This window comes from Struthio camelus, chromosome W (assembly GCF_040807025.1).
Source record: "Struthio camelus isolate bStrCam1 chromosome W, bStrCam1.hap1, whole genome shotgun sequence".
NCBI lineage: Eukaryota > Metazoa > Chordata > Aves > Struthioniformes > Struthionidae > Struthio > Struthio camelus.
In genome coordinates this window covers 4,953,085-4,977,536 of record NC_090981.1, presented here as the reverse complement: position 1 = coordinate 4,977,536, position 24,452 = coordinate 4,953,085, and the positions used below count along the sequence as shown (strand labels likewise).

Genomic DNA, 24,452 nt, shown 5'->3' with positions numbered 1-24,452 from the left:
GTTAGAGGGAAAAGCAACAGGATTAAAATACAGCAAAAACATCTCAGCTTGCACCAAGGATGAATAACATCACATCTCTAGTGTAAGAGTCCTACCTGCTGGTTTAGCTCTAGGTTTGGCTGGGTAAACAGAACATCCACTATATCTACAGGGAACAGGAGAAAATAAAAGGAAAATTTAGTGGAAACAAAATAGACCTTTTTGCATTCATAGTATAATCTTATTTAAGATTCAATGAAGGAAAGATGCAATCAGCTAACAAAAATCTATAACAGCAAGACTGCATTGAACAAAAAAACATCAATCACAAGGAAATATTAAGGCATATGGTACCCCCAAAAAACAACATTTTTTGGTCTGTCCTTCCTCCCACTCTATTTCTAATTGTCACACTGATTAGAATGGCTGCTTTAATATCAACAACAGCAAAACACGACATTTGATGGATCTGAACCTCCCGTCTGGCTTTAACTTTTATTTTAGAAAATTAGAATGACATAGAACAATCCTGGGTTTATTATTTAGTACTGCAATTTTAGCAGTCTGTCTAATTAGCAAGTCAAGAAAATCAGAGGACAGTCATTTCAAATGAATTTTCTCATACCTTTATGCCCTCCATGGCATGCCCAGTACAGAGCTGTGTTTCCAGCTTTGTCTAAGCCATTGACCCCAACTCGGTTATCCAAACACTCTCTCAACCAGCTTAGGTTGCCTAAAAAACAAATTCTGTTTTACTGACTTTTTCTCTGAAAAATTAACAGAACCATTAAGGCCACTTAGTTCTTTCTGAATACCACACTCCTCCTATGAACTTATGAGGAGAAAAAGTGATTAGCAGCAACACTTTTAACTCATAAAACAACCAGTCCAAGTGATACCAAACATCTCTTCTTCCACTCCCATGGGACTTCTGTACAGCTAACTGGATGATACAAGACATTTCTGCTGTGCATACAATCATAGAAAGGCAATTCTACTAGGCTGTAAACAAGCTCAGCTTCCGAAAGCAGCAAAACTTTACCAGATAACTTGTTCAAGATACTAGATAACCAAAACAAACAACATGCCTCTTCATTTTAAATATAATTAAGGGCATTTTGGCACAAAACAGACAAATCTTTCTTTAGCATTACACAACCAAAGTCCAAACTCACAGTCCAAACTCACCTCGTTTGGCAGCTTCATGCAATGGGTTATCAATAGACTCAGCTTGTTCTGCCACTGAAATGAAACAGATAGTAAACTCTAACCAGTTCTGAAACTGAACAGGTATTTGATACCTGTTTGGGAATAAAACTTTGCTTTGTTCTGGAACAGCCAATAGTACATATCCCATCTTAATGTGAAAGGGGACTTACAAGTGATGGACTAGTAGGATACACTTCAATTTCCTTTGTATGGGAAAGAAATTCAGAGAAGAATCTGTGAAAACTTCAAAGAACAGCCTCAAATTGATCAGAGGTTGCAAGCCACTGGGAATCTGTCAATATTTTATCCTGGTTTTTCCTTGCCTTTCTGTACTTGTAAACTATTTTTGAGAAGTTGCATGGGGGCTGGTCATTGTTCTGCAGTGCAGTGGCTTTCAGGCTATAGCTTGCCATCTGTAGTTATCAGTGGATTACTTTTAAGGGGTCTGTGAAAAGTAACTAAGAAAGTCCACTGTCAATAGGCTTCCTATTTATTTTACAGAGGTTTGTATTTCCCCTGGAAAAATTACAGGAGGTCTGCAAATCAAAACTGAATTTAGTGACGGGCAGATTGAAGTTCAGGCTTCTGTAGATGTTCTCTTCATCTCGCAAACTTTAGGTTTTATTGGAGAAGAGCAGGGAAAGATTCCTGGTCACTGTGCTGTTGCAGCAGCAAAAAGAAACTAAACAGCACTGTGGAACAGTTGGAAATGGGGCTGTGACTTGGAAACTCCTTTTTTAAAACTTCTTTTTAGGAAAAAGCCTGTGACTACTATGGGTACAGGCAAGCAGGACAGCATCCAATCTGAGATGTGTGGGTTCTCTAAGCCCTTGCTCTACTGCTTTTAGAGGAGGTAGACAAAACGTGAGGTGGTGTTTCTCAGGTCAAAGTATTACTATAATCAGATGCAATGCAGGCAAATATGAAGTACTTCAGTCACCAGAAGTAAAAGTCTCAAGTCTATCATGACCTACCCAGCTCTTTTCTTTCTTTGGTGTGTATTGCTCACATAATGATTAATAATTGCAAGATTTCACATGTTTATCTATCTCTTTAGTTGCGAGTAAAATAAAATGCAAATGCTATATTCTGATATTTCAGGTTAGAAAAATTTGTGCAAACAGTGAACAGAATCCTAAAGCAGTGCTGGAGAAGCTGGTCCCAAAGCAGACAGCCATTACACAAATAGAACATCCTAGTCATACTGAGCAGTGCTTCTAGGGCACAGCAGAAAGCATTAACATTAATCTCTGCAGGTAACACTGTCTCGAAGCCTAAAAATAACTTTGTCCTTATAAAATTATTGTCAAAAGTCAGTAATAAGTATTTTTAATGCAGATAGCACTGATTCTGGCTTCATCAGTGTTTCCATTTATGTCTACTTTCCAAATGTGCTCCTTCGAGTCCAGCAGATGGAGCACAAGACCCCACCATGAAATCAGTAGCTTCCAGTCTGTCTCCATGCTCCCCTAAAAGGTTATAGAAGAGCACAGGAGAATGCAGTGTTTCAAGTAGTGTAGGAACGGGACTGAACCTGGGCAGTCCTAAGACTGACAAGCAGCAGAAGCAGGCTTTGAGGGATTTTGCAGTTTGTCTGAATCAAAAGACATGCTTGTATGCAGTAAGTATGCAACCAAGTATACTACCTGCACTGTGTAGCAGCTAGAACACCTCTGACTTGCTGTTGTGTACAGACACGTTGCTTTTATGTCCCCAATACCCTTTATTCATAGTGTCTGCATAGGATCCTGTTCTGCTTACATACAAAGTTTTTGCAAATGTGCAGCCCCCTCCACCTCCCGCCAGTCTAAAACAGAAGTGGAAGTTGCAAACTTTTGCTCAGATAATTTTTCAATAAAACACTCTGGAGCCAATTTTTCCAAATGATCTCAATGAAAATACAAACAGAATCAGTAAATGCTAGGTTTATTTTAAATATAGCATACTCCAATGTCTGCAAGAAATCAGAACATAGGTGAGCATGTGTAAATCATTCTTCTAGTGCATAATAGTGACCACCTCTGGCAGATAGCTAGAATAGAATAAGTCTGTCAGTCACAAAGTTTCTTTCTACAAGCTAAAATTTCTCAGTAACTGCATTGTAGCCTTCTATTTGTGGATTTCTACCGACACAGCTCACCTAATCTGACTACAGGTTAGGGCAGGGAATCATACCATTGCTACCAGCTAACAGAGGCAGCGAACAGACACAGCAGTTTTTGCAGCAGTGTCTGGGCTCTGCTTAGAACTTCTGAGAACCTTGCTGGAACTTGGGGGGGCTTTCTGGGGACCCTCTGAGGAACTAGAGGGCACTTGCTGCTGACAGGGAAGAAGAGCTAGGCAAGGACAGCTACAGGAGACCTTAATGTCTCCTGGGAAGCTCTAGCTAGGTGGAGCTGCTGCTAACAAGCTCTGTTGGTTGCCCCTGATCAGAGGGAGTTGGGGCCTTTGTTCCAGCTGGCCCTTGATTAGGGTGGGTCAAGCACCCTGTGAGTCAGTGCTAGGGAGAGGCCTATATAAGAGCCAGGCCCAGAGCACAGCTCCTGAAGTGCAGTGAACAGAAGCAGCAGTTTGTGCAGCAGGGTGCAAGAAGGCCCCTTTGTCTCCAGTCATAGTAGTGTATGCTTCCTTGGGTATGGTTATGACATGCTGCAGAGTGTGTTCCCCAGTAGCTGTTGGAGTTGTTGTGTCAGAGGCTTCTACCCAGACAGACCTTCTGGCAGTGGATGCAGCCCTGCAGGTGTCAGGCCTGGGCTGACAGTCAGCTTCCCCTGCAGAAGGTGTGCTGTGGTTGATGAGTTGTATTGCCAGGTCAAGGAGCTATGGGAGGAAGTAAGCAGGCTATGTGGCATCTGAGAAGATGAGCAAGAGATAGGATATTCTCAGAGACCCTACAGGTTCAGGAGTCTCACCAACCCTCCACAGCAGTGGAGATGCGGGTGGGCTCTGTGCCATGTGAAACAGTAAGTCATGATTCCATAGAAGATGAAGGCTGGAAACTGGTCACTTCTTGTATGAGGAGAAAGGCTCTTGCTCTTCCTGAAGACTTGCCTTTGAGGAACAGGTTTAGTGCCCTCCAAGCTGAGGAGGAGCTGGGCATGGCTTCAAGGGAAGCAGCTGGGCTGATGGACCCTGTGCCATGCAGGAACACCTGGAAGAAGCAGTGAGTGATTGTTGTGGGTGACTCCCTGCTGCAGGGGACAGAGGCACCTCTCTGCTGCCCTGACCTCTTGTCTAGAGAGGCTTGTTGCCTGCTGGGGGCTTGAATATGAGATGTCATGGGAAGACTGCTGAGGCTTGTCCACCCATCTGACTACTACCCCCTGCTGTTCTTCCACGTGGGCAATAATGATACTGCCAAAGGCAACTTGGACGCTCTTAAATGGGATTTCAGAGCTCTGGGGTTGGTGGTCAAGGGTCTGGGGGCCCAGGTTATTTTCTCCTGGGTCCCCCCAGTGAGGGGGAAGGTTGGGAGGGGGAGTAGATGGATACTGCAAGTAAACAACTGGCTGTGCAGCTGGTGTTGGCAGCAGGGGTTTGGTTTCTATGACCATGGGACCCTGTTTGAAGATTGACAACTGACTGGGAGAGATGGGATCCACCTCACTAAGTGGGGTACGTGTGTCTCTCCCAATGGGCTGGCCCACCTGGTAAGGAGGGCTTTAAGCTAGGAAAGATGGGGGAAGGGGAGAGTTATGGAGATGACCCAGACAGCAAAACAGGGCTCAAATGGGGATACCTCCAGCAAGTGCATGCAGCTAAGAGAGTACCTACAAGACATGACTATGGGGAATCCTCTTGCATCCCTCCTGGGAAATCAGCATGCTCGATTGGCTCTCTGAAGTGCCTGTACACCAATGCACGCAGCATGGGGAATAAGCAGGAAGAGTTAGAGATCTGTGTGCGGTCGCAGGGCCATGATCTCGTTGCAGTTGCAGAGACATGGTGGGATAGCTCACATGACTGGGATGCTGTCATGGATGGCTATGGGCTTTTTAGGAAAGACAGGCCAGGAAGGCGAGGTGGTGGAGTTGCCCTTTATGTGAGGGAGCAACTAGAATGTGTGGAGCTCTGCCTAGGGGTGGATGAAGAGCAGGTCGTAGAGCTTATGTTAGTCTGCCCTTTAATCCTTACCCATGGGTGACACTGTTGTGGGTGTTTGCTACAGGCCCCCTGATGAGGAGGAGGAAGTAGATGAGGCCTTCTACAGACAGCTGGAAGTAGCCTCATGGTCACAGGCCCTGGTTCTCATGGGGGATTTGAACCACCCTGACATCTGCTGGAGGAACAACACAGCAAGGCACAAGCAATCCAGGAGGTTCCTGGAGAACATTGATGATCACTTCCTGTCACAGGTGGTGGAGACACCAACAAGGAGAGGTGCAATGCTAGACCTTGTACTAACAAACAAGGTCTAGTTGGAGATGTGCAGGTTGGGGGCAGCCTTGGCTGCAGTGACCATGAGATGGTGGAGCCAGGATCCTGGGAGGAGGGAGCAGGGCAATGAGTAGGATCGCAACCCTGGACTTCAGGAGAGCTAACTTTGGCCTCTTCAGGGACCTACTTGGAGGAATCTCCTGGGGTAGGGCCCTAGAAGGAAGAGGGGTCCAGGAGAGCTGGTTAATATTCAAGCATCACCTCCTCCAGGCTCAAGAGCAGTGCATCCCAATGAGCAAGGAGTCCAGCAAAGTGGGCAGGAGACCTGCATGGATGAGCAAGGAGCTCCTGGCAAAACTCCAGCAGAAGAAGGAAGTGTACAGAATGTGGAAAAGGGGACAGGCCCCTTGGGAGGAATACAGGGACGTTGTCAGAGTGTGCAGGGAAGTGACAAGGAAGGCTAAGGCCCAGCTGGAATTAAATCTGGCAAGGGATGTCAAGGACAACAAGAAGGGCTTCCTCAAATACATCAATAGCAAAAGGAAGACTAGGGAAAATGTGGGCCCACTACTGAATGGGGCAGGGGCCCTGGTAACGGAGGACACAGAGAAGGCAGAGTTACTGAGTGCCTTCTTTGCTTCAGTCTTTGCTGCTAAGGCCAGTCCTCAGGAGTTCCAGACCCTGGGGACAAGAGAGGAAGTCTGGAGAAAGGAAGACTCTCCCTTGGTGGAGGAGGATCAGGTTAGAGATCTTTTGTCCAAACTTGACATCCATAAATCCATGGGCCCTGATGGGATGCACCCACGAGTGCTGAGGGAGCTGGCAGATGTTGTTGCTAGGCCACTCTCCATCATCCTGGAAAGGTCCTGGAGAACAGGAGAGGTGCCTGAGGACTGGAAGAAAGCCAAGGTCACTCCAGCCTTCAAAAAGGGCAAGGAGGAGGAGCCAGGGAACTACAGGCCTGTCAGCCTCACCCTGCCTCCATCCCTGGAAAGGTGATGGAACAGCTCCTCCTGGAGGTCATCACTAAGCATGTGGAGGACAAGAAGGTGATCAGGAGTAGTCAGCATGGATTCACCAAGGGGAAATCACGCTTGACCAATCTGATGGGACAACTGGCTGGGGAGATGAGGGCAGAGCAGTGGATGTTGTCTCCCTGGACTTCAGCAAGGCTTTTGACACTGTCTCCCATCACATCCTCCTAGGCAAGCTCAGGAAGTGTGGGCTGGAGGAGTGGACAGTGAGGTGGATTGAGACCTGGCTGGATGGCAGGGCTCAGAGGGTTGTGGTCAGTGGCGCAGAGTCTAGTTGGAGGCCTGTAGCTAGCGGTGTCCCCCCAGGGTCAGTCCTGGGTCCAGTCTTGTTCAATGTATTCCTCAGTGACCTGGAGGAAGGGACAGAGTGCCCCCTCAGCAAGTTTGCTGATGATACTAAACTGGGAGGAGTGACTGACACACCAGAGGGCTGTGCTGCCCTTCAGAGGGACCTGGACAGGCTGGAGAGCTGGGTGAAGGGGAACCTCCTGAAGTTCAACCAAGGCAAGTGCAGGGTCCTGCACCTGGGGAGGAATAACCCCATGCCCCAGGACAGGCTGGGGGCTGACCTGCTGGAGAGCAGCTCTGCAGAGAAGGACCTGGGAGTCCTGGTGGACAACAAGTTGACCATGAGCCAGCAGTGTGCCCTTGGGGCCAAGAAGGCCAATGGTCTCCTGGGGTGCATGAGGCAGAGTGTTGCCAGCAGGTGGAGGGAGGTGATCCTGCCCCTCTACTCAGCCCTGGGGAGGCCCCACCTGGAGTCCTGTGTCCAGTGCTGGGCTCCCCAGTACAAGAGAGACATGGAGCTCCTGGAGAGAGTCCAGCGGAGGGCTACAAAGATGATTAGGGGACTGGAGCATCTCTCCTATGAGGAAAGGCTGAGGGAGCTGGGCCTGTTCAGCCTGGAGAAGAGAAGACTGAGGGGGGATCTGATCAATGTGTACAAGTATCTGAAGGGAGGGTGTCAAGAGGATGGGGCCAGACTCTTCTCCGTGGTGCCCAGGGACAGGACAAGAGGCAACGGGCACAAACTGAAACACAGGAAGGTCCATCTGAGCATGAGGAAAATCATCTTGACTGTGAGGGTGACAGAGCACTGGCACAGGTTGCCCAGAGAGGTAGTGGAGTCTCCTTCCCTGGAGATATTCAAAACCTGTCTGGACGCGATCCTGGGCAATGTGCTCTAGGTGACCCTGCTTGAGCAGGGGGGTTGGACTAGATGATCTCCAGAGGTCCCTTCCAGCCTCAACCATTCTGTGATAATGTTTTCTAGTGAGGAAGGGATAGACATGAAGCAAGCACTCTGCATCAAAACCACAATGTCAGTATCAATCTGTCATGTGATGCTGCTGCTACTCTGCCTACATTTCCTGGGAGGACTTGGAAGAATTCTCCTGTGTTGCATGTACTCATAGCTTTTAAAAAATGGTTTTAGTTCAATCTGAAAAAGCAATGTTTATTTCATCCCAACAGGTCATACATCAATTTCTGCAGTTTTATTACTATTCACATGTATCTACCTGGTTAGATGGTTGTAACATAGTGGCTTTAAGAAATTTGAGGTTTTTTTGTGACTCAATAGATTCATTAAGAAGCCACAACTGGCAAACAGAACAGCCCCATTTCTTAATTGGAAAAGGTCAAAGGAGGCTTACAGAAATACTCACAATCATCTTTAGCTTCTTCTGTTTAAAGGTTTGCCTAAAAATTCCAGTATTGATTATTCATCTCTGTAAACAGACAGCCCATGCTGTGTCAGACTTCTTGATCTCCAAGCTATTAAAGGCTGTGGCTGTCTGCCATTAGGTCTACTTAAAAAAGACAACATGCAGACTGAAAAAATACAGCTGAGAAACAGCTAATGAGAAGACCTTAAAAGCAGGAATGTATCCAGTAAGGGTATCAAGACTATAACCCTATCACTTTAGTGTTCATTCTCAAAATCATCCTTTACACCCAGCTATTCATTCCCTCAGGACTGAAGGCCTCTCTTGCTGGTACCTGCATACCAACAAACATGAACTTGCCAAACTCAAGCTGTCTGTAGATTATAAAAACCTAAGACAACCTGTACATAGCCAACATATAGCAGTGACTGATATTGCAGAATTTTTAAATATTCTGGTAGAGGCCAGATAAGTATCAATACTGCTATCACAGTTTCTGAAAATAAGCACAACAATAACTTTCACAGTCAAAGGAAATTGCTAAATGAATGACCTTAAAGGAGAATATTTTAAGACATTACCATAGTTGCTTGGAATTAGTCCAGTTCTCCCTATGCAAGTTCCTTTCCACCAGTTTGTATCACTCTGAAGAGAAAGGGGAAAAGAGTTTAGAAGGGATAATGCTGCATTTCAGTATTTGGTCTATATGGAATGTGTCAGACTCACCATGTCTGAGATATAAATGATATCTCCTTCTTCAAAGTACAGTTCATCTGGCTTTAAAAAAAAAAAGTATATGAAGTTCTGAATGCATATACCTAGGCAAAACATATACATGGGAAAAGCAGAGTACCTTCAGCTCTTCTTTCAAAGTTACAATAATTCAAATTGCCAGGCAGTTGTCATCTTCCTGGAGAGTCTTTCATACTGTAGGCAAGTCAAACTACAGCTAGCTTTTTGGATCTGTGACCCTCCTGACAGGTAAACAAAAAAAAGCTGTAGTTCTTCCTACAGAGCTCTGCAACAAAAGCAGTGGCATGTATGTAGTGTTTGCTAATTTCTTCCCTATTTGGTTGGTCCCAGTTCATCAAATCTCTCTGTTCTGGATTATCTTTATTGCCTTTGGTAGGAGGGAGGAACCCACCGAGTCTGCTTATCTTAGACTGCAGGCAACTGGTACTAAAGACATGATGCTTTTAGAAAAAGCTGAACTTGAGGAAAGAAAAAGTAACAGTATATCAGGCAGTTATGGACACATTTAAAAACTGAGTTCCATCAACATTGGAGGCTTTTTGCATTGAAACTGTAGTACAGCAAGTCTGACAGGGCAACCCAAGCAAAACTCAGGAAGATTTTATTATAGGCAGGATTAAGAAAAAGAAATACAAACTCTAAAATCTAAACATACTTACTGTTCTGGGCTCAAATGTATACAGGGCTCTAAACACTTTAACCTGCCCTTAAAAAAAAAAAAAAAAAGTCAATATCATGTTTTCTAACCACAACATACACCTACAGCCCCCAAATCCAACTGAACTCCTTTTCTTAAATCCTAATTCTGCTTGAATGAGTTTGTGGTATGCTTGTATCAATGAAAACACTCAACCCAGCAGCACAAGTTCTGAAGGAAATGGGCCAGTTGATCAGTTAAGTGTGACCTGCCCCTTGTGCACACCTAGCTCACCATGTTACCATTGACTTCTCAGGCAAAGTACAGCTTGAGTCACACAAAAAGCCACCTGCACATATATTTCTATTAATAACATCACATGAGTCAAATGCTACAGGATTAAAGAAAGAATAAAGAAATAAGTGACCAATGTCTGCACTATTTTTTCATACTTATGGTTGTTATTAATTAGAAATTATTGCTGGACTTGAAAGAAAAATGACAAATGGTCATCCAAGTCCTATTTATGTAACGTACAACTGATATGGTGTTCTGTTTAGATGCTTAAAATAAACTGTAGTGTTTACAGTTTCACTAAGTGGGCAATGTTTGTTTTAATAGGGCAGCTTTAGGAGACTGTCAGTGTCATCTAAGCCCAGAAGAGATAACCTTAATGCAGAGAGGTACAAATTTAATTGCATAAACTGCAAAGGAAGCATCCATATAAACATAAAAAAACCAAACCAAACAAAAACACATAGGTATATTTCAAGAATACAAAGGAGAAAATGAGTTCAGGAGAAGAAACAACTATCTTGCATAATTTTATTAGCTGAACTGCTGAAATCCACTGAACTCAATGGTTTTTCTGTATTGTTTACTTTTAAATAAACGAAGTCTTAAGTATGTAGGTATTCCATACTGTATTTCAGGTTCTTAAACTGTAAATTTTGCATGGTTATATAGATCAACTTGTAATCAAAACAGTATTTAGTCCATCAGGACAATGCACTACTTGGACTATACTTAGACCAGGCTATTTTGTATCCTCAGAGGTACCAGTGAACTTACTGCCAAAGCCAAAGATTGGTACTGTAAAATAAACAATATGCTTACACAGAATCCTGCATAGTATATTAAGACACAAATTATATTAGAATTGAGTGACAAGGGAGTAGGCACTCTTTGTTACCCTATTATCTAAAAGCCTTCACACAATAAGAGTGATCATTTTAAAACGGTAACTTAAGGGCTCTAGAAATCTCAATCTAAATGTATATATGTTGACAGGCTTGAGAAGAGGGGGGAGGGTATTCAACTGCATAAGCTGCCATATTGACCAGTCTGTCATTTTGCAACATATCCAGTCTTGGATTGGATCTTGAAAGATATGTTCAAATATCTCTTGATGTTCTTGAGCAAGAGCCATGCCACAGCATGCATTTATGAAAATACATTTACCAAGGCATAACTCCTATACAAAACATTGCTGTAGTCCTGTATCTCAAGATTTTTGGGCCTAAGCATATATAATAGTTTATCCATAAAGTTAATCTGTGTAAGCTTTCTAAATTGCCAGATGCATGTAGTCACTGTAGATATGATTCTTCTTACAATTCATAACCACATCCTATGCCTATATTCTTGTACGGGAAAACGCGGAGGAAGGTCGAGGAGCTAGGCGATGGAAGCTAGCCAGACCGTCCCGTGGGAAAAGGGGCATCCGCTGGGCACGCTGACCCACAGTCACACGGCCGAGCCCGTGCCAGTGTGGCGCTGCACCTGGGCTCTGAATCGGAAGCAGCGATGAGCTCAATGTGCTTGCTGCGCATGTGTGCCGTCCATAAAAACCTCACATAGTGCCCCCCCGGCGTTCCTCGCCCTGGACCGACGCTCAGCGGTGCCAGGGACTCTCCCGCTCCATTAGTGCCTCGATCGGGAAATCGCTGGGGAACCCCCGCCCAGACGCAGAGGTAATAAACGCTCAGTATCGACCCTGGTGTGCCTTGTGTTTGTGCATCCGTCCCTGCCGGGAGTCCGGGCCGTGCCCCCGCCTTACCCTTACAATTCTGAATCTTACTTTTGAGTAACACTATAGCATTTGAATCTGGCTTTACTGGTTCTCTCTCTCTCTCTCTCAACAGCCATTTCTTAGACATAAAGGGTCCAATACTTCTCAAATCTATGCCCCAGAAACTAAATACCTGCACTGTGGTAGTAGCTAAAATGAAACCTCATTTTTGTTCATTACGTAGAAGGTAGTGTGTCCTAGATTTAAGAGCTTCAGAATGAAATGTTCCAACTGAGGCAGGGAGGAAGTCAACTAAAAAGAAGAAAAAGAACAAGAGATGACAAAACAGGAAGGGAAACAGAAAGGGTTGGGTGATAAAGGGTAGTTCCCCTCCCTCCCTTCTCCCAAGCTTTCTAAATAGATGACAGAAAAATGCAAAATAGAATTGTACAGTATACATTGTGACAACTTTAACCTTCACTTGCTAATTTTCAATGTTTTCTTTAAGTACAATTCTGGGGTAGAGGAAGTGGAGAACAAAAAGGAAGAATAAGAAATATTAAATGAGAAGACAGCAGAAAACAGGGAAAAATAGAGAAATGCAGATCTGTGTGTGTAGTGAGTGTTTCTTGTAATAACATATTGCATCTGTATCAACAGATTTTTCTAAAACTGTCACACCCTTAAGTGGAGAAAAAGAAGAATGAACACACTTATGCTGTTAAAAGTATTGTTAAACTGTTGCTTAAACCTTAGGCAAATTGGCAGGTTTTTTTTTTAGGTCTATACAACAGAAATGGGGAGTTACTTCCCCAAATATCCAGCTGTGGTGTCACAACACAGCACATTCTAAAATCTCTTCCTGTGATGCAGTACAGAGTACAGATCTGCATCTATAAAATGCAGGTCTGGTTCATGTTAATTTTACAGCACTTTATATGGGAGTTGAATAGTACTGCTTACTGGCACTTCTGAATATCAAGAAATATTTATAAAGATCAAACAGATTTATATAGTGCTGCATTTAAGAGCTAAGAACAACAGAACTTGAGCACTTGACGTGGTATTAATTTGCACCTTATTTTTAAATGCAAAAAAAAATCAGTCTAAAAGATTCAAAATAATAAAATATAAGGACTCAAAGGACAGATCAAACTAGAATCCTTATTCTGCAAATACTGACAAATTATCTTTAACTGGGCACATGAGTAGTTGGAATCACTTGAATAGAAGCACTTATTTAACAACGCACATCCCTAGGCATGCAGAGAAAATTACAACTTTCATTTGCTAGTGTCCTTTGCAACAAGAAAAAAGTTAGAAAGAGCTTGACGATACTCTCCGGCTCCCCTTTACTATCCCCTCTCCACAGCTAACCACTTTGCAAGATATCTGTGTCATGGAGAATTAATATATTAGCATTGATTTGAACTTATCGGAGTTGACTGACTTTACCTCCGCACCATGTATTTCTAGTACAAAATAACTAAAATACAGAAGACTTTTTTTTAAAAAAAGATTTCAATGCATTAGACGAACATTAATCAAGTTGAGAACAAATTCACTAATGAGAGGGGTATCCTTTTGAAAAGATAAAGGAAATGGAGGCACAGTGCAATCAAATGTTCCACAATAAATCTCTTTTTAAGCAGAGGGAAAAATATAAACTCTCTCTGCTTTCAGTCCCATGCTTTAGCCACAAGATTGTCTTTTCCCTTCTCATGGAATTTGCATTAAACATCTGCAAAATATCTATCTTTATCTGTCAGATAACTTCTTATGCATATTAAGTGGACACAAATAAATCTTAGCATACAAACTTCCAATTCCACAATTTACAAAACCCTCCTCAGCTTGACTCACTTACCCAGAGTAGTTTCTAACGATTCTCTCTAATGAGTGACATTCTGCTGCCACATAAAACAAATGCCTTTATCATGTTGGACTGACCTCACTCCCTTTGAATTCTTTTGGATGACTTCTTAAATAAAGATAAAATGATTTTATCAGGAAAGGAAATGGGCAACTCAGATTTCTAATATTGACCTCTTCCAACTAAATCTGATTTGCCTGGAAGTTGCAAATGAAGTGCATACAAGTAAATTGAGATGCTACATGGTAGCAATAGTTTAAAAAAAATGCAGCTTCTGATATTTAGTAAACTAAAAGATGATCACTATTGTGCTTTGTAATGCAAAGTTAAAAAGAAAAGACAGTTTTGTCAAAAGATTATAAACCTTTTGTCTCCTCCTAGCAATTTTGAGGTTTGTTTTGCAGTATCGTTAATGGAAGGATGTTTTCAAAGAAATGCTTAGTATTTTCTCAACAAGGAGTTACTATTTCTCTCACAGTGAGGCTTTTTTTCCACTTTCCCCCCTGTTCTTTTACTTTAGCTTCTCTGTGCCATTGTAGACACTAGCATTAAAATCCCCTCTTCTACTAAACTTGCCACCAAAGCATTCTTTGCTTTCCTCTTATTTGCTTCCACCCCTAAGTAGAAAGGGGGGGGGGGGGGAGTTCCACCCCAGTGCATGACATTACTTTTTTCAACATTTGAGTGAGGCTGAACTTCCAGAGCCACAGGGGAGAGAAAGCAATTTCATTAGCTGGTCAATTTATATTACTTCCTCAACCAAAAGTAATGTGTACTAGATGTGAGAGCCTTTTATTTCAGTTAAGGAAATAAACACAGTAGTAAGCTAATGTTCACAGGAGCTAATAAGGCTTGGCCCCAATGAACTGACATAAGTCTTTTGTTGGAATTTCACACCCTGGTTCTCCTGCCATAGACAGATACAAACAAATCTCATTAACACATAAGAGGTTCTGGAGAACAGATATTTGTCATGATGCAGCAGCTTTTCATTAGCTATATTTAGAGTGAGTAGCTCTAGACTGCCATAAAACCAGAATCAGATAAATAGACTCCCTGGGTGTCACAAAGCACTATCAGTGCCTGTAATACAGATAAAGTGATAATCTCTGTGCTGTGGGAAATCTGCATGGGCCACGGTTATCTACACATAAATTAGAAAACTTCAAGTCTATCAGCATTTGTGAGGGGTCAAACTAATCCTGGGCTAATTGTCACCATCCATCCTCCCCCTTGTCCCCATAAGGCTGCATAGAAGCAGCTGAGAATCAGGGACTCTCTCTAGCATAAACCTGACTTAAAAATAACCAATTTCAATCCCCAGCTATAACAACTTGACCAAAAAGAGAGAAAACATATAAGCTTGTGGGGGGAAAGAAAAGGACAGTTTGCAGGTTTCAGGGCCTATGCTAGCTTCAGCATCTTCTCCAGATGGAGGAATAGTAGGAATAACTGGGAACATGAATTCTGATACATATTCAGATGATTTTCTCTGAAGCAAGAGAGTCATCTGCCTGACCTCACAGAAAGCACGGTAGCAATTTTAGTCAAGTGCTAGTATCATTGGTAAACTGCAAATCAGAATTATTTGTAATATGCTTACAGGTTGCTTTAGTAAGGATAGATAGGTTCACATTATGATCTGCATGTCTCTTGGGGGATGTGACAATTTTATTAGAAGGGCATTAAGGCCAGACAGATGTGTGTTTTTCCAACTTCTCAGGAATTGGAAAATAAGGTGCTTTACACCCAGGCCTTCAAATGGGATTTTTAAAAAAAAGGTAGAAATATGTTTTACAGGAGCGTCACTTCAACTTTGGCATTTTGCTCTCAGGATCTTGCACAGAGACACAAAAGAGTACAATACAGCATTTAGGCATTGCCACAACCAAGACAAAAAAGTAGAGTTCCCACTGGTTAGAGAGCCATCTTCCACTTCTAAGTAGTACTTATTAGAAAAGGCAAATGAATGTAGGGCGTACAAATCAAAGGGGAGAAAGGGGGAAGAGTGCACAAAAAAACAAAACAAAAAGTCTAAGAAAATCTGGGTAGGAACACCTGGAAAAGACAAAGGGTAGACTGGTGCCATTGTAGATAAAGTGGGGTAGCCCAGCAACAGTCATGGACTGTACTTGTCAGTACCTAGAGTGGAAGGAGTGTTTAGCATTTGTTTACAGAAAAATCAGAATTAAAAATATCCTCACAGAAGATGTACATGAACATTTTCACTTAATGTTTGCTGTAAATAATTCACAAATGATTTGTGAGTGGCCCAGTTTGATGCCGAAATCTTCTCCTACTTACTACAGGTTTTATTTCTGCAAGCACACAGGATGTCTTCACTTATAGAAAGGCTACTGCAAGCTGCTGTGGCCACAAGTAAGCGGAAGGTTTGGGGTCAGAAATAAACATTTATAATTCATATTGAAAGCAGACTTCAAACTGTTTAAGAATTCATCTGATTCCCCCCCACCCCAAAGATGGTGACTGTAGCATAACTCCCCACATTCACATGTTTACTTCTCCCTGTCTAACAGAAACCTTTCTTTGACAACAGAAGGAACCAAAACAATCACCTAAGCCTAGTTTGAGCCTACTGACTGCTCAGGCCTTTTCCATGTGACTCAGTGTAGGACTTCTGCTCTTGTGAACGGTGCCTGCCACAGCTCCTACTTTACCTAAGCAGTAATATGAAATGAACTTGACTGATTCAAACTAAGTACTTATATTTAGAAGCTTATTTTTAATTGTGAAAGCTACTAGTGGCTGCAAAGGCAACCATTTATGTTACATATATGTATGTTTCCTCCTGCCTCCCTTCCTCTCAATTTGAATTACTTTAATTTCCTTGGGATGAAGACTTGTCTAAAGTTTTCTCTGTAAAATGTTGTGTGGTTTCTAGGCTAGGATCAATGAACCTTTCTCTCTGGAGAATATTAAATTAAGGTTTCTTTTAATTATTAATATAACACTATCATCTTCCCAAAAGTTGTTGCAGCAGCCTATATAAGGTTCTAAATATCAGACAGGGAACGCTGTTCAAGACGACGACGTGCAGGAGCCAATACTGCTTGTCAGGTTCAAAGAATTTAATAAGTAACTTTTGTAAATAGGATTAACATTGGGCACAGAATGTTTAAGAAGTTAATGAACTCTGCAAAGAACAATGCAGTTTGAGACATCAATAGAGCTATTGAAAGATGGAGGGGAAACCCTACGCTTGCATATTGCTGACATAGAAGAAAGTTTCAGTTATTTTAAACTCCCACTCCACTCATTTGAATCACCAATAGCAAATCTAAATAGAAAATACTGCTAAAAAACAAGAATAGTACAAACAGCTTCAGCAAAAAGCAAATCTCAAAGCTTGTTAAAAGCCCTTAAAAACAACCATGATCCTTTACTCAGAACCTAACCACAGACTCCAAGATACAAGCTCAACTGTTGACAAACACATCAGGTGATTGTCTATAGGTGTCAAAAACATCTCTTTGCAACTGAAATCCTAATGGACAGCACACATGGCAGGATTATTAGAAGTGCTTTCTGTCGGATAGAAAGCTCTCAGTTACCAAAGAAAATTACATTTAATGTAATAATTATTTTTCTCCCTTAATGCCTCCTTTTTTCACATGTTTAAAGGACTGTCTGCCCATCCAACTGTAATCTCCCAACATCCCTGTGATGAATACACTCACTGTTTTAGAGAGAATGAATATTTATTTCACTAAAAATGCTTCCCTGCCATGAGCTATAACTCCTTCAATCTAGCCTGCACTTCCCCCCCCCCCCCCCCCCCCAAGCATTACTTAAAGGACTACAGTAGCCGAAGTCTTGTTTTCTCTTCTATCTGTCTTGAATTGTAACAATTCACTGGCAAGGTTCGCTGTTCCCTGACATAGGTTATAGACCAGTATGCAAACTGGATACCTGATAGTTGTCAGTGAAGAAAAATTAACACAGCTTGATCAAACGCACTGAGAAGACGTGCAACCAACTGCAGTCTGAAAGCTGCTACTACAGAGAGCATTATGATGCTGTAGGAATTGTTTCACCAGATGCAGTCCCTATGTTATATCTACTTGTCTTTAAGTTAATACATTTTAACATCTCTAACCCAGGAGATTCATAGAACAGTGACAGTATTACTGGCATAACTGATATTAAAGACAGAACAAAGCCAGGCATACATGCCTTAATACAAACATTGCCGAGTAGGCTAGAAGACAGTTTCTTCCTTAAAATGCCTTTGAAAAAATTTAATGCAATAGCCTCCATGAGATGTTCTCTATTCAAAAATGAGAGATTCGGCAAAATGAATCTCGTTACTCTTAATATGATCTGAGAGCCGCTACCAAAAAAAGTCTTACTCTCATCCTCTTCGTCCTTCAACCATTCCTTTCTGCTCCATCCTTTTTGCTGTGTCTAGCAATCACATGGTAAACCAGATCAGTAAGTTGATTAGATAGAAAAATAACCTAACATTAAAAGAATTCTATAGTATCAGAGCACCAATCCAGCTTGTCACATTTTCCATTGGATTTAGTGACAAAGGAGGGCAAGGGAGCAGGGAACTTCCCCTTTTGACAGCAGTCTGCTTTTTACCAGATGAAACTAACACAAAACTGCACCCTAGCAAACCAGGGAGGGATGCCCAATATTGGAAATATCACATCTGATTTAGCCTCATAGCTGATGCAGGTTAAACAGGACTAGAGGCTTTAACTCCTTAAGAATTGTTCTCTTAAGTCTAACATCTTTTTGCAAATTAGAAGACTGAGTTATCAAGTTCAATGGAAAAATTTATTATTCTTACATATTTGGATGTTAAAAGTCACACCAAACCCTTTGAGAAGCCCACAGATTTCCTCAGTACAGGTTTTAAGTGGGAGACCACAACAGCAATGCTTCTATTAGTGCTTTTCTTTTTCTTTTTAAATAAGCCCCATTTTCAAAGAGGCTTAGTAAATTGCAGGGTGTAGGAAACTCACCCAAGGATGAAACTCCACATTCAGAGCTTCACCAGATTTTACTTCTGCAGGTAGGTAAGCAACTGTTCTAAACTGGGTCTGCAATTACTTGATTTTAAACAAATTTAAAACTTATTTTACAAGTTGGCTAGTTAAAATACTCAATTATGTTGTGTATTTAAGTATTCCTAAAACACATAGGAATTTCAACTATATTCTAAGTGGGGAAAATATTGAAAATTGGACATTTTTAGTGGTCAGATAATCATATTCTGGGAGACACTAGCTAGTCTTATCTACTTAATTATGTTCAAAGTGAATTTTTAACTAAAAGTAAGAATTCAGTCTTTTATACTGGGGGATGGTATGCCAAAACAGTAAACAGCAATAGCACTTTCCAGATCAATTCCCTATTTGAAAAAATACAAAACCCAAAACCTCATGGTTTAAATTTTGACAGAGGGTAGGCCTTAGCTTCCTTATCTGAAGGCATTTTATTCCAAATATTAGAAATTGGGAATCATTGGAAGTTGCACAAAAATAAAATTGTGCAATTCCCAATTATTTTAAAGATATTTTTAGAAAAATACTTGATTTTTACTAATTTTTGAAAACTAACTTTGCACTAAATATAGCCAAGTAGGTGCAGGGGCAGAGATTTATGCATTATGATGCCTAGATGTGCTAGAAAGGGTGATGCATGTGCACATTTGCAGCAGAGCGTTAAAGGCCACATGGTGAGTTTGGCAGTAGGAGCACTTCAAAGGAAAGCAGTAGAAACCACAGAAGAAGAATGCAACGCGTGACTACAGCCAAAACTGCTCTTATGCAACAGGAGATTTCTGTCTATGCAATTGCAAGGCCAACTTGAGAATATTTAAGCATCTACTTCCTAATAGGTTAAAAGATTCCTTTTGCATTTGAACCAACCCAAGTTTCCCCCTGAGCAGCAGTCATGAGCAGGGCTCACCACCACCCTAACTCCACGGCCCTAGGCCCATCTGGCACTCAGCCAGCCTCACCCCAGGCACCTCAGCGGTCTCGGTGAGGGAAGGCCCATACGGGCAGCTGGCCCCGGTGCGCACCTGCCACATCCCCGCCCCGGTAACGGCTCTGCCTCCACGGTGCTCTCGAACTTTCTCTGGGGGCAGCCCACCACCACACTAATTCTGGCACATCGAGTGCAGCTCCACTATCGTTTTCCGCGGGATCAGCCCCAGCATGCTGGCTTTAAGTCGACAAGAGACACTTCGCGCCGCCAGTGCCGGCGTCGATCGGAGGTTAATGGCGGCGAGGCACCGCCCACCCCCTCCTCCCGCGCACCAGGCCCTGCCGGGGGCTGAGCTAGCACTGACAGCCCCGACCCGACTCCCAAACCGTCCAAGTGGTCAGGAGGCGCCGGGCTGCTCCGCACCCCACAGCGACTCTGCGCTGTCGGCCCGGCCGGGACACAGCTGGTGAGGCGGCCGGAGGACGGTGGGTCGGGCCTCTCCCCCTCCCTTACCTGGCTTGACCGGTTTAGGGGGCGGCTTGGACATGGCTGGAGCGGGGCGGGGCTAGGCCAGGCGAGGCGCAGACAGAGAAACGTCGAGGCGGTGATCGGCCACCTCAGCGGGCTGCGGGCAGCTTCGCAGTGCAGTGTAGGGCGGCGGCGCAAGCCTTCGCTAGGCTCCCGAAACAGTGCGCGGCGGCGAAAAGGGGAGGGGACAGAACGGGAGCTACCGGCTGTACCTCCCAGCGGCCATGAGCCGGGGGCGGGGCGAGCCAGAGCACAGCCAATACTCGCGCGCGCCGAGGCTCCGCCCATCACCACTCCTCACTCTCCCCCTCCCCCGCGGGAGGGGGGAGGGGAATGGAACGCGGCCTGAGGAGGCGGCCAATCAGAGCGCGTGGCTGGGGCGGGGCAGCGCCGCGGTGGACCCGTTCCGCCTCGCGCGGCGTGAGCGGGTGAGTGGGTGGATGAGGTGGGTGGCGCGTGGAGGGGATTGCGCTGTGTGGAAGGTGCGCGCGGCGGCCAGGTCTGAGGGGCGTGTGCGGGTGCCCGTGGGGGTGGCGGGCGAGTCTCGGGGGACCCTGCCGTGGGCCTGTGACAGGAGCTTCATGCTGGCTCCGCGGTGAAGCCCGGTGGCAGGCGCGCCTTGGTCAGCTCCGTAGTTACGCGTAAGGGGTAGGAGCTCTGCCTGTGTGAAAGCCATTCGGCCGGGATGGCTTCTTCGGGACATCCCCGCGATGTCTTTAAGCAGTGGTTAAAAGTAAATATTAACCCCGGAGGCGTTGAAGTGGTCGTGCCAAACGGGAAGCGTGTTTTGGCCGTTACCATGTGCTGGAGCTTTGTCATGCTGTGCCGGTAAAAATAGGATAATAGCAATTCTCTGATATGGTCATAACGAGTTTACTGTGTTTTCTAATTTAGTGTAACAAATGGGGGGAAAACAACACTGGCAGAAAAGCTTAAGAAAATTCTTCCCAACTGTGATATAATCTCTCAGGATGACTTCTTTAAGGTAAAGGCATTGATGGAAGACCTGATAGATAAAAGTAAACTTAAGATATAGTTTTAGTACAATTTTTTCCCTTTTCAGTTTTCCTATTGATAAATTTTTTTTAATGGATGCTGCTTGTAATCATGTTAACTTTATGCAAAAGAGGAATAGAATGAGAGCACTGTGATAATAGAACTTTTCAGTTGCCAAAAAAGACTGAGTATACTCAACAAAAAGGAGTTTACTGTATTCTTTGGTACTCTGTTAAAATAAAGGGGTGTATGTTGGATGCATTTTACAAGATATTTTGTGCTAATGAAGCTAATGATATTGTTGTCTTAATCCTAGATAGAAAATCCATGCAGCAGTATGTAGTTCTGTGTTTTTCAAATTAAAAAAGAAAAGCAACTCTTGCATTAACATTGGAGTTGTTTATTAAAGAGGATGAAGTCACTCTTATTTCTAGAGAGTGGAGCTCTAATGAACTTAAGAGGTATTATTTGAAGAATCTGTTGTTCTAGACCAAATAAAGTATATTGTATTTTCATGGTTGTATACAACAGTTTAATTTTGAAGACAAATTTTATCACTTAGGATACAAAGGTATATAACTCATATGTTTGTAATTTAAGAGAATGTATCTGTGAAAGTGTTCATAAGAGCAGCCCTGAAAACGTTACATTTCTTCTCTCCAGCTGGAGTCTGAAGTAGAGACAGATCAATGTGGATTTAAGCTTATACGATGGTCAGTGACTTTGATACATTGTTTGTGAACTTTGTACTGAAATGTCTGTTGTGCAGAATTTTAATACTTCTTCCCTCTGCCCCTTCTGTTCAGAGCAAGGTGGTGAACAAATGGTTGTTTCAGAGGGATCCGTTGCTCAGTTTCTCTCAGTTCACCAAAATATAAACAGAAAACTTGCTGAGCTAGTAAATAGCTGAAGCTAGTGCTTCTCCTTTTCATTTCTTTCTCTCTCTCTTTTTTTTAATCTTTTCCTCTACTTCTTGGGTTTGCACCTGGCGCAGTAGCAAGTGGCACTGTTCAGTTGAAAGTTTCTTGGCTTGCAGCACTGGCATAAGCTTAATCTCATCACTTTCTGTGCAGTGATTGATATTTTTCACTTGGATAATGAACTCATGGGATGTCATGACCATTGAGTCTCTTTCATGATCACATCCCAAAATTTGGGTACAATCTTGACACCTTTATCTCATGTCAGATCTCACATGGTGACCCAACGTTTTGGAGTTCATAGTTAATACTCGCTCAACATGATAATTTAGTCTTTTAAACGTTTAGATCCAGATCCACTTTAGGCCAGCACTTTGGTTCAAGTGATATCTATGAACAATTTATTATTAGTTAATCTCTTCCAATACTTGGGAACCACAAAATGTATCACTTTCTTGATATTGGCCAGAATCTTAGCTTCTATCTGAAAACTGATTTTCATCAGCTGTGCAGTTTTTGGCTCAACTTCTAGACATCATGAAACTTGAATGTGAAACTAGAGGGATCAGTTGGACATTCTGGTTCAAATATCTGGGTTTAATGCTGCTATTCTAGATTCCAGTACTGACTGGGAACTTACAATGTCTTTACATTTGTCTCCTATGGATCTGTACTGTGTCATGGCCTTCTAATTTGTTATTCAAAAATATGTCTTGCATCAGTTTCTAAACCCTGTTCTCCTGTAAAATGTATTTGCTCCTATGTTAGGAGAAAGCCTCATTTCTCTCTATCATTCAGTGCTTATCTGATGTGTTCTGTTTCTGTCTGTAGATAGACATGTAAAGGTGTTGCATTATACTGTCCTGTTTGATGTGCCATTACTTACAAAAAAGTAATCCTTCTGTATGGAAACTGTGCATGGATTATATATCTATCTATTCATATATATGCCACAGTCCTTATACATGTTTGTCTATTACTTTAACTCATAATAAGCTATAACTTTTTTTAAGAAGTTAATTTAAATTGGATTTTCTTAAATAATAGGTGAATCCACTACTAAAAAGGGGAGGGGGAGCCCAACCCAGAATAGGGGAAGGAGGGGCAAAACATTATTGAAAGCAGACATATTTTGGGGATGATAGTTTCTTCTAATATACAGTCATATCGTGTGCAAGCAGAGAAACGACACCATAGGTGACATGTACTTATTTATTTATTTCAGGTAAGCAGGTCACAGTATTATAACGTAGGAAGTTTGGATTCTCTCTGGTGTGGACTGAAAACCGAATGCTGTAGTACTTGGCAAGGCAACTGAGCAGATGTTACGTGTACGTCCATAATACTAGTTCGTACAACACAAGTGGATTTGTAGCAACTATTAACTCTGTAAGCCTCACATATTGCTGAGTAGTATTAACAGTGCAATATTCTTTAGAATTCCTTTTAACAGTAATACTTTAGCCAAATGCCAATCTTTAAATCTGATTGCATGCTTACATTTTTAAAGAATATAAACAAATATTTTTGTATAGAAAAAAATGCAGTTCTGTTGATGATTAAGCATATTGGAAGATAGATGTATGCAATTTCAAATGACTATAGTATTTGGGAATTACAAAGTGATTAGAAGCTAGTAAAAATATGAGAGGAGGTCATTGATAAATGTGTATAGAGGAACTGGCTATGTGCTGTTGTTAAAAAAGGCAATAGTAACTTTAAGACTATATAGTTATGAGCTGTTACATTGCTTATTCAGTAACTGAAGCTATTACTGATATGTTATAAGTGAACATATTTAGACTTGCTAAATACCTACGTGGTGTTTCTCAAGTAATTTGTATATTGTCGATTATTTGGAGCAGTTGGGAATGGATATTAAAAAAAACTGAAGAGAAATCAAGTTGTTGGAAAAGATGGGGGAATAAGATGTCAGTGAGAACACAGATGTATCGCTGACAAGGTTAAGTACATGTATCATGGAAAGATTGAGAATTGGGATGGCATAAAGTACTAGATGATAAATACATGCTTTAAGGGAGGAGGAAGGAAAATATTATTTGTTAATTTTCAGAACTCATGTTGAAATTATATTAATGTGTTTAAAAAGCAGGTATTCTAAATGTATGTTAACTTTCTTACATGGTTTGTGTATATATTTAGATAAACTAAGAAGTAGAATCAGCTTCAATTGTTGAATAAGCAGTGAATCAGCTCTTACTTTTTCTAAACGTCCTCTTACATTTTTATCAGCCAGATAAACAAGACTTTTAAAACTGAACTACATACATTAAAAGACAAGGGCAAACTACATATTATGTTTTGGCTGAACTGATCATGGTGATTGAAATGTAATGCTTTATTGTTAAGCAATAGGAGTCCTAAAACTGTAAAAAAAGAAAAAGACCTTAAACAGATTAGAGCTGTGTAAAGCTATGTTTAAGACAAAGTATTTCCAAACGCTAATTTGTATAATTATTTTTCAATAAAATATACTTCAAGTTGCA

The 24,452-nt window shown here is 42.2% G+C and overlaps 2 protein-coding genes across 5 annotated transcripts in view; one reads left to right on the top strand and one right to left on the bottom strand.

Moving 5' to 3' along the window:
- The window catches only part of LOC104147627 (osteoclast-stimulating factor 1), a 24,908-nt gene extending 4,583 nt beyond the window's left edge, over positions 1 to 20,325 (bottom strand). Inside the window, exons 1-7 of one of the 3 annotated variants that reach the window (XM_068926182.1) lie at positions 20,015 to 20,325; positions 9,679 to 9,725; positions 8,993 to 9,043; positions 8,848 to 8,911; positions 1,168 to 1,221; positions 605 to 712; positions 96 to 145 (exon numbers count right to left, since the gene is read on the bottom strand). In XM_068926182.1, coding sequence (XP_068782283.1) covers positions 96 to 145; positions 605 to 712; positions 1,168 to 1,221; positions 8,848 to 8,911; positions 8,993 to 9,043; positions 9,679 to 9,725; positions 20,015 to 20,048 — 408 coding nt within the window. In that variant the 5' untranslated portion in view covers positions 20,049 to 20,325. The other 2 variants (XM_068926184.1, XM_068926183.1) reach the window with 2 other exon arrangements.
- Positions 19,732 to 24,452, top strand: LOC138064307 (nicotinamide riboside kinase 1-like). Of its 2 annotated transcripts, none has more exons than XM_068926185.1 (4): positions 19,732 to 19,967; positions 20,924 to 21,014; positions 21,689 to 21,738; positions 23,171 to 24,452. In XM_068926185.1, the coding sequence occupies exons 1-4, from the start codon at positions 19,732 to 19,734 to the stop codon at positions 23,172 to 23,174; spliced, it is 381 nt and encodes a 126-aa protein (XP_068782286.1). In that variant the 3' UTR covers positions 23,175 to 24,452. The 2 variants fall into 2 exon arrangements, with proteins under 2 accessions (XP_068782286.1, XP_068782287.1); XM_068926186.1 differs by lacking the exon at positions 19,732 to 19,967 and adding an exon at positions 20,083 to 20,457.